The sequence below is a fragment of the Pseudorasbora parva genome, chromosome 23 (genome assembly GCF_024679245.1).
Source record: "Pseudorasbora parva isolate DD20220531a chromosome 23, ASM2467924v1, whole genome shotgun sequence".
Lineage (NCBI taxonomy): Eukaryota > Metazoa > Chordata > Actinopteri > Cypriniformes > Gobionidae > Pseudorasbora > Pseudorasbora parva.
The window spans coordinates 29,495,288-29,506,007 of record NC_090194.1 but is presented as its reverse complement, the minus strand read 5'-3'; the positions used below and the strand labels follow the sequence as shown (position 1 = coordinate 29,506,007).

At 38.2% G+C, this 10,720-nt stretch overlaps 1 protein-coding gene across 1 annotated transcript; it reads left to right on the top strand.

Moving 5' to 3' along the window:
- The first annotated feature begins 415 nt into the window (after nucleotides 1–415).
- On the top strand, nucleotides 416–1,453 carry LOC137062530 (trace amine-associated receptor 13c-like). Its single transcript, XM_067433404.1, has one exon. It carries the CDS (start codon nucleotides 416–418, stop codon nucleotides 1,451–1,453), a length of 1,038 nt encoding a protein of 345 aa, XP_067289505.1.
- Nucleotides 1,454–10,720: the final 9,267 nt, after the last annotated feature.

Sequence of the window (10,720 nt, the reverse complement as noted above, 5' to 3'; positions counted from 1 at the left end):
GTGACCTCACCTTGCCTGACAACATTGGACAATAATTTTTCCAGTGTCCAATGTTGAAACAACATTCCGAATTCACAGACATCACCGTAACCACACCAAGGGGACCGCTCAGACGAGTTTCAGGTGATCTACAGCGGTTGATTACTGATCAAATCAATAACCACCACCTGTGTTCAGTTCAGTTCCATCTGTGCATGGCTTTCATGTGAAAACACAAAACAATAAGAAAGTAAAGAATTAAAGCACAAAAATAAAATGCATGAACTTTTGAACAGAGAATCCTAATCTGGACTGACAAAATTAATTGCAATTCAAAGCCAAAGGTCAAAATAAGAATTTTGTTTGCTTGTTTTTTGTAGGTTACATCAGATTGTGCAGTAGATGGGTGGGCCAGTCTGGTTCAGACACTGTATAAATGAAAGGAGAGCAGAACAAACTCATAACAGGAGGAGACTCACTCATGGCCTATAAGACCGAGGATCATGAGACTCAATACTGCTTTCCTGCCATCAACTCATCATGCATCAAGGGGAAACGCTCTAGATATGAATACAGTATCATGTATGTGTGTGTATCATTGCTGTCAGCATGGACTGTGTTTCTGAACCTGCTAGTGATCATCTCCATCTCTCACTTCAAGAAGCTTCACACTCCAACTAACCTGATTATTCTCTCTATGGCTGTTGGTGACCTGCTTATGGGACTCGTCATGCCCATAGATGCCATCAGACTGATTGAGACATGTTGGTACTTTGGAGAAACTTTCTGCAAACTGTTTATTTTAAGCTTTGGATTGGCCTTCTCAGCATCACTCAGTAATTTAGTTTTAATAGCTGTCGATCGATATGTGGCTGTGTGTCACCCTTTACTGTACCCACAGAAAATAACCACAACTAGAATCTTAATAAGTATCTGTTTAAGCTGGGTTTGTTTTTCAACTTATAATGCTACCCTTGTAATTAATAACAGAGACTCTACACTCAAAACAGACATGTGCTATGGAGAGTGTTCTGTTATGATGGGATATGCCTGGATAGTCACTGATCTGTTCATCTCTTTTATTTTTCCATGTATCCTAATCATAATTTTATATTTAAGGGTATTTTATGTTGCACATCAGCAAGTGAAAGTTATAAACGCTCTGATGAAGGGTGGTAAATGTGTAATGGAAGGTTCAGTGAGGAGGAAATCTGAGAGTAAAGCTGCTCTGACTTTAGGAATCATTGTGACAGTTTATCTGCTCTGCTTTATTCCATATTATATCTGTTCTTTTACAGTAATCTCTTCCACAACCATAAGTATTTTGACATGGGCCATAAATATGAACTCAGGTTTGAATCCACTGATCTATGCTTTATTTTATCCCTGGTTTAAAAAGACAATTAAAATCATCCTAACTCTGAGAATATTTCAGCCAGCATCCTCTCTGATGAATATTTTTACAGAACATTAGTTGTAATTAAACTGATAAAGCTGTCACTCATGATGGTAGATATGATTAGCACTGTATGATTTATCTTTGTAATTGTAAGTGACAATGTTCATGAATTGTATTGCATTGGATCATTAAGTAAAGCTTTCTCAACTCCTTTAAGGTGTGTTTGATTAGGTTTTGAGCTAAACTCAGCAGGAAAGTGGAGAACCTTTTGATTACCATAATGGTTTAGATGTGCCTCATTGGGTTAAAACACTAGAAACACATTCATCTCCACATTCATCCAGTTGCTTCACACAACAGAATTAACAGTTAACATTAACAATACAATTATGAAATATCTTAATGTAACTAATGTAAGTTGATATATTTTTTATATTTCATGAAAATGTGTATGAATAAATAAATTCTAAGCTGGAACTCTTAATCATCACCATAAATCTTTATTAAACTGCTTAAAAAGAAAAAATAAGTTAACACTCACAGTGGAATCAGGTCACACCAGAATCATGCCACAACACAAAAATGCTCCCATGCATTAGTTACTTATATATACTTATATATTACTTATTATATAGATACATGAACCTCCCATTAAAACAGTGCTTCCTGAGGTCATCCATACTTACAGCACTACGTGAATTAAGTAACGTTAGAGCAGACTCTTTCCTACCACCTCGGGTGTGTTAAATCCAACAGACGGGTTTAATGCAGGGTCTAATGATCTTTTCTTCTTCTTTTTTGAGGTTGGATCAGTGACATTTCTGCTGCTTCTTCCTAAGACTGAGTCATGATAGTGTGTTTGTGTAATGAACCACGCAAAATTGCTCTTGCAACACAGATTCTCTATAGCGCGTACAGAGTCTGACTGATCTACAAAACGTCTGATAAAATCAATATAATGCATGGCCTAATGAATCCAAATGTGAAACAGTTTTACTGTATTTATTTTTATTAACCCTTGAACTGGGTCAAGGTTGAAAATATCAATTTCTCGATTCTCATTTGGATTAACATTTATGCTGTTATGGCTTTCTACAAACATTTGTGAAAGAATGTGTCGCTCTCAGGAGCTCAGTGATTTCAAGCATTGTACCATGATAGGCTGCCACCTGTGCAATAAGTCCATAAGAGAAATTTCCTGAATACTAAATATTCCACGGTCAACTGTTAGTGGCATTATAACAAAGTGGAAGCAATTAGAAACAACAGCAACTCAGCTACGGAGTGCAGGTAAAATCACAGGGTGGGGTCAGCGAACATAGTTAAGAGCTACAGACCTCCAGATTTCATGGGGCCTTCAGATTAGCTCAAGATCAGTACTTAGACTGCTTCATGGAATGGGTTACCATGGCCAATCAGCTGCATCCAAGCCTTACATCACCAAGTGCAATGCAAAGCGTCAGACGCAGTTGTGTAAAACACGCCGCCACTGGACTAGAGCAGTAGAGCCGTGTTCTCTGGAGTGACGAATCACGCTTATCAGTCTGGTAATCTGATGGGGATGAGTCTGGATTTGGCAGTAGCTAGGAGAACGGTATCTGCCTGACAGCTTTGTGCCAAGTGAAAAGTTTGGTGGAGAGTGGATTATGGTGTGGGGTTGTTTTTCAGGAGTTGGACATGGCCCCTTAATTCCAGTGAAAGAAACGCTTAATGCGTCAGTACAACAAAACTTTGTGGTAACAGTTTGGATATGGCCCTTTCCTGTTCCAACATGACTGTCGAAGAAAAGGATAGGTCAGACTCTAAAACAAATGATTCAGATGCCCCAGTATCCAACAATGCAATTAAACTGTGTTTACAAGACTTTACACAGCAAATTACTGAGGGATAAAAACCTGGTGTTGGGCATCTAGTGATAAAATCTGGTGTTAATTTACAAATATTATATGCTTTATCACTTGTTTAGTGATAAAGCACAGTGTTTCTTTTGGGTGATAAAGCACAGTGTTTCCTTTGGGTGTTAACAATCAACATCTGCGCATGTGCAGAGCATTTTAAATTTCCCAGCTCATCTTTCAGTCTCTCCATCTTTATGGATTTCCCTGTGCACACACAACGGTTACAAGGACAAGGTATAGTACAGTATTATTATCTTATCAACTTGTGATTTATTAATGAGCTTGTATAATGAGTAACGTAGCCGATGTGGTTGACTTAACTCTGTTAGTGTTTTTTTTTTTTTTTTTTTTTTTTTTACCTCAGTTTAAATTTAGCGCGCTTTTGATCCGCCATTCAGTTTAACATAACTGAATAACCCCCACTAACACACTAAATTCGTTAATGGAGGACGAGATTTACGTAAGTGACTTAATTTCGTTGTACTAATTTTGTAATAATGTAGCAGCATTAACATTATGTGTCATTTTTTTAACTCACTGGACTTGGATAGTTATTTCTTCTCATTTGGCATAACGTTAAGTATCTTTAGGGCTTCCAAACTTTATAAGACCGTTTATATCTTTCACCCCGTAACTACGACTTAATTCTGGTGTTTTGAAATGTCATTCAAATGAGAAAGCAGACGTTAATCGAATGAATTAATTGCTCTTATTTTTTTTTTCTTGTGTGACGCCGGGGCTCGATCCCTAGCCGAGCACCCACGGATAGCACGGTCCATCATTGTCGGCGCTGCGCATATTGATCGGCCTGCAACATTTTGCGAGTGAAATGCTCTTGGTGTTCTAGCAATCTTCTCGTGGTACTTTGATAACATACGCCGACCATTCTGTACAGCGCTCCAAAATGTCGAAAACATCGTAGGACACGCTTTTCTTCATGAACTGCTTCAGTCAATATATAGAAACTCAAGATCGAGTACGAGTGTGCAATGTCGTGGAATGTATACGCTAAAACTCATTTTGGCGTGCATATGATACGCTGTTTTTTGCGTGCATATGATATGCAATTTATGGCGTATTATACATACGAATCCCCCACCCCACTACCCTAAACCTACCCAAGAGAGCGTGTCATATATTATACGCCATAAAGTGCGTATCATATGCACGCCGAAATGAGTTTTGGCGTATACATTCCACGACATTGCACACTCGTACTATTTGACATTTTTCGTCTTATTTTGTATTAGTTGAGCAGACATGCATTAGTGCCCTTCCATGCGCGATTTTTTTCTGTACAACTTAGTTCTAGCCTTTTCTAGTTGTAGCATTGTAAATCTGTAACAGTAGTGCTTATGTTTTGAATATAACGTTTTCTTGCTATGTGTTGGTATAAAGATAACCTGAAGTAAAACACAAAGTGACCTGATTATTTTGAGTCTTTTAGTTTGCTTTCTGCTTTGGAAGATTTTTGTTTCATGGAATATTGTTTATTATTGCAGAAGGAAACCACTTAAGGCCACAATGTATTCCCATGGCATTTTTACTCTACAAACCTAAACGATCCTGAAAGGAAGACAGGCTATGTAAGTATCTCTGCTTGTTGATTGAAGATGTTTGAAACTTAATATCTTAGATTTTTTTTAATGTGTTTGTTTTAACCAAATTTGTCTCTTTAACAGGAACGATACTATGTGTTTCGATCATTTTGAGGAGCGCTATCAACGCCAAGATCGCGGGATCGATGAATTGGGAAAGCAAGAACTGACAAAATGTAAAAATGCGTACATTGAATGCAATGTAAGTCGCTTTGGATAAAATCATCTGCCAAATGTAAATGTATTAATTTATAAAGGAATAGTATTTTTTATCAGAATGAATTACAAACCAGACAGTTTTTTAACATTAAGGTTGATTTAATATATACAATGTTGAATTTTTGTATTTTCAATTAAAACATTACTTGAGGAATGTTTCTTTGTTTAATCTTGTTTGAAACGCAGTAGAGATTTATCATGGTAAGATATAGCATTGGAGTATAACAAGAAATTGTTTTATTCAATTGTATGTGTGACAACAATGGCTTTACTGTAGCGATTCCCGGCGAAAGCAAGAACTGACAAAAATGGTTTTTTTTTTATTAAAAATGGTATTGAATGCAGTGTAAGTCGCATTGGATAAAAGTGTCTGCCAAATACATAAATGTAATGGAATTGATATATTACAATTTCAATAAATATTCAAATAAATTTGTAGTCGCTTGATTTTTTGGGGGAAAAAATAAAATAATATATATAAATTGTTTTACATTTCATTCACAGTGCCATTTTAGTATTTAAGTATTTACATTAAATAAACATTAAATACACTGGGTGTGTGAGATTAATCACCATAAAGTGTTAAATGTACACTTATGAGTAATACATTTCTCAACACCTTGAGTGACTAAAAAGAAACACTAACACAGTGTTTGTATAACGAACACTTTCGTCAGTGTTGTTTTAACACTAGCAAAGATGGACCTGTATGTTCACCCGGAAAGTGATAATTTTAACACCAGTGGTGATAAATCTCCCAACATGTTTTTTGCTGTGTATTAATAAAGCAGATTATTTACTGGCAGTGAAGTCAAAATGTATTCATTTGCGTATCTGACTTCAACTAATTAATTGGTTATGTTGGTTGTGATTTTAAATAAAGCATTAAAAAACCAAAGAAGAAATTTGCAACATGTTAGTGGGAAACTTGCGGCTCATACAGTCACAGGCCTATGGTGCCAGATCAGCCTCAATAATAATACATTTACAAAACAAAACTCATAAATGCACAGCACAATTCACATTTATAAAATCGGATTCGTAAATTTAAAACACAATTCATAAACGCACAAGTAAAAGCATAAATATTTCCCCAAATGCTCACACAAATGCATCGTACCTAAATAAATAAAAAATATCTACACAAATATGTTTATATCAAGTTCTTGAATACATTTCCATCACGCATTTATGAATGATGTTGCATGTCTTTAAGGATCGTTGAATCTGCATTTGCAAATCGTCACACGTGTGTGGACTGCTTTAAATTTGTGTGTGAGATTTTTGTGATCTTCCTGGCAGGTTACGATTCGTAAATATCTTTTGCGTGCACATGTCCATTAAGTCCACAAGACCGTAGGGTGTCCCCATTCATCATTTAACCCTTTATGAAGGGTGCTAGTGAGCACCCCCTTTGCACCCTAGATGCGCACTTCAGCTAAGCCCGCAAGTTTGCGAGCTACGTAGAGGACTTCTAGCCAGCAGTCAAAGCGGTATAACATTGTGAAAGTGTGGACTCAGAGGAAGATTGTGAGGGGTATAGGGTGCCGTTTGGAACAGGGCCACAGATGCAGCATTCTGCTGCGAGAGATTTACAATATATTTCCTCCTCTCTTACTGCTGTAGCGTCTGGAGTCTCTTTCACCAGAATCAAAGATGAGTCAATTCTGACGTTAATGGTGGATAGCTTTTAGTCGAATATAAATTAGGGGCCCGATGCCGATGAGTCTAGGGGAGTTGACATCTTTGAAGGTTTTGTGACCTAGCCGAAGTAGAACATGCATCTTTGGAGGACTCTGACCACTTCAGTCAGATTCTAATCTGGTTCCATGACCCCGCCCCCTCTCTTAGACAGAGACACACACAGACACACATAAGCACTTTCTTTATGCAGCCTTCAATTAAACTATTCCAGAATGTATATAATATATCCCTGTGTGTATGTATGCTCCCTATGTCATGCCAACATAGTCATGATGTATGAACAATGTAAGTTTTTTTTAAATGCTTGTATTCCTGTGTAAGAATGTATCTCTGCTTTAATATCTCCCAGCCATACCGTGTTTGATATCTAAATATTTCTCTCTCTTTGTCTTAATCAACGATGCACAGAGTTGGATTATGAAATGTATCATTAGTACGTTTAGCAAACTTGGGAGTAAAACTGTATTAACTCGACACCCTTTACGACGCCTGATAAAACATGCAAAGTGGGTCTTAAGTAGAGACAAAGAGAATCTTTCCCGCTCAGAATTCACCCTCTGGATTGGTCAAGCTAACCCAGGAGAGGTGTGGATTAATTGTCTTAAAAGACAGTGGAAACATTTCTTTGTGTTCTTCTCTACTCGTCGTCGGACCTTTCCTCCCGTCCTCTGAAGCGGGCTCGACCCTCGCCATGCGGCTTCGGCCCTGGCTTGGCGGTGCAGTCACGTTCGTTTTTTCCCTTGAATTCGGCGCGCTCCGCTACTCAGTCCTCGGACAAAGGCGGACAGGTATCATCTCAACATTCAAGGAACTTCCACAACTTTGAAGGAGAACTTCCTCTCCTTTTGGCAACATTCGCTCTCAGACTACCTTCAAACTTCCCGTGGTTTGGAGACACGATCACTTGGAAGAACTGAGAGAGCGCTCCAGCTCACAGAACACTCTGAGAGGACTCACACACATTCTTTTATACTCAACACAAAGCAACCCATGCAAGTATAAATTCCATCGAAATTTAGATGCGTTTAAGACTAGTAACCCTGTTTAAGGTGATATTGTTCTTTGCTGACTCTCTGTAGTAATGTTTGTGAAATGCCATTCTGAACCTTTCCTTTCTCTCCTTTCTCTTTCCTTTTACATTGTCTGTATATACATGTATTCTTTATTTAGTCGTATGTATTCGTAGTATCAATTATTAAAACCATTGTATCCATGTTTTATTAGGGGCCAAGCACCGAAGGTGCGAAGGCACCTATTGAAATCGTTAGTATTCTTCTTATTATTATTATTATTATTCCGCCATGAAAGTCTATGGCAGCCGATAGAACCGTATGGTAAAAAGTTGTGAAATTTGGCACACTGATAGAGGCCAGTCTGAACTGTCATTATAGCAAATTTGGTGCCTCTAACTCAATCCCTTTAGCACCACCAACTGTCCAAAGTTTCACTCATGTTTATGCTATTATCTTTTGAACCGCATAAGGGATAGAAACAAAATTCTTTTTTCCTCTGATTCCTTGGCTCAAGCCAATTCGATTGCACCCTATATTTTATTTTCCGGTATGCAAATTTTCCAGACATTTTGAATTTTCTTAAAAACCTACTTTTTCGAACTCCTCCTAGGCCGTTGCTCCGATTTTCAGGAAAATTGAAACAGATCACCTTCAGACCATGCTGGCAAAAAGTTATGGAATTCAAGTTGATTCGTCAAATCGTTTTTGATAACCTTTGTTGTGCTTGGCCCCTATAATGGCTGCTTGTTGTCATTGTTGCTGCTCACAAAACATAAGTCACTTTAATGTTCAGAGCTACAGCTCTCATAAGTATCTTTGAATACTTTAACTCATATCCCAATAGCTCGCAAAGTTTATTCTTTGTGGCCAGAAGAGTAACCTTCCCGAAGATTTGGTAGAAAAAAAATGAAAGCTTTGAGAGTTGATAAGAGATTGTACTGATCGTTCGTTAAACAAACTGTTTAACTGTTCATTAAACAGATGAGTTTTGAATTAATTCTTTAAAGGTTATTCTGTAATGATTTAATACATATATTTGTTAATTGCAATCCATTGTTGTTAAAGGGTTACTTCAGCGATTAGCATATGGCTTTGTATCAGTAGAAACCCTGGAGTATATTCAAATTATTGTGCTTCCCCCCCTCATATCTCCCTGAGACAAGAGATTTATGCATTTTATTTCTGGAAAAATTCCTCCTATGATGCAAATTGATGATTTTTGCATCATAGGAGGAATGTTTGCCCAAAGGCTAAAGACTACAGCCAGCAGAGGGAGCCATTTCCGCATGTTTTGAACCTGCGCATGGGGGATGGGAGATAACACTCAGCTTGCAGGTAGAACTCAGCTGGCAGGCACTCATTTAAACGAGCTATGGTGAGCAATGTAAGTCTTTTAACTTCTCAAATTAATTTCTATGAAAGTTAAGCTTGTAAAGGCATGAACTGAAACGCGCCAGACTGAACTCGCGTTGTGAATGTCTCAGCTCTCATCACTCCTGCAGTTAGTGCTCAGGGCTGTGGCACTCGCGCGGTGACTCACTCATTATATTGAACAGACACGTTCAGTTTTTAATTGTAGTGTCTTCTCTAACTCAGTCACAGTAATCAAGTTGGTGACGTTGGGAAATGGCACAAGGCAGCGAAGCATTCTGGGAATTGTAGTCTTTCATCCCCATGAGACAAAAATACATTTTCTGTCTTTTCTCAGTCTAGAAGGCACCAAATTCAAAAATAATTTCACATTTCTACTGCATTGATGACCCAGTTTAAATACAGATTCATCTTCCCAGCGCTGAAGTACCCCTTTAACTATATATATATTGCTTAAATACGTAGGTTAGGTATTTCCTTTCGTGTGATTTAGAGATTTATAGTTTGATCATAGACAGTTATGATTAATTATACATAATTAAATATTAATACCCATAACTCCTTATTGAGCTAATTTAAATTATTATTATATGTAGCACAGTCGCTACACTGCAAACACTCACTCTGACTGGATGTGTTTAAATCCAAAGTAAGAACTATGGATTCTGTCACATATCACATTATGCACACTTCAATAAGCCGACAAAAATCAGGTTAATGCATTTACATGCTGGACCAAAGCGTTAAGGGCAAAAATCTAGCTGTGATAATCGCTGCGGTGTGTCTTTAAACACTGCATGTGCCCTTACAGTAATGTCACCATTTTGCACCCCCATTTTCTACAATAGCCTTAAACGGACAAATGCTCTACAGAGCGCTAGCTACCCTCTTCTGTCTCAGACGAAGACATCTTTGTCCTGCAAATTGTAAGCCTGGCTCTGCCCTCCTACATACTCCCGCTCAATTTTCATTTTCCTTCAGTACTACCTCTGGGACTGCGGTGTATTCTTAGGTTCTCTCCGGAAAATTTTTTACCGGTCCAATCAGCGAACAGAGGGAGTGTCTGAGAACGATGACGTTGATGTCGTGTGCTAGTTTGAGTTGTAGTTCAGTAATGGCGGCGGATAAAGATGCGAACGAAACCATTATTTCGGTGTGGCACAGCTGCCGAATATCTAGAAGTTAAAGCCGGAGCAAGAACAATCTTTGCTGGGGTTTGTTGGTGACCATGATGTCGTGGCCCTCCTCCCCAACAGGGTGAATTCGGGAAAAGTTTGATTTTTCAGCTCACTCCGTTAGTGGTGAAGGAGTTGGCTGAAACTCTACTCGGACAGTAATTGTTCCTCGTGGGGTCAGAAGTTATCGCCATCATTTAAGTTACAGGGGCTAGTCAGTTATTTTATTGCCTTCCGTCTCCCACCACCCACGTAAAAATCCCCGGACAAATTACTACTGCTTTTGACAAACACCAAGGTCGTGTGGTGATGTAATAACTGTCCGAATCCACATCTCTGAGTTTTCAAGAATATATCACTTCAA

Excerpts from the sequence above, each read along its gene's own strand:
- LOC137062530 (XM_067433404.1), top strand. The coding sequence starts at position 416 with ATGAAAGGAGAGCAGAACAAACTCATAACAGGAGGAGACTCACTCATG.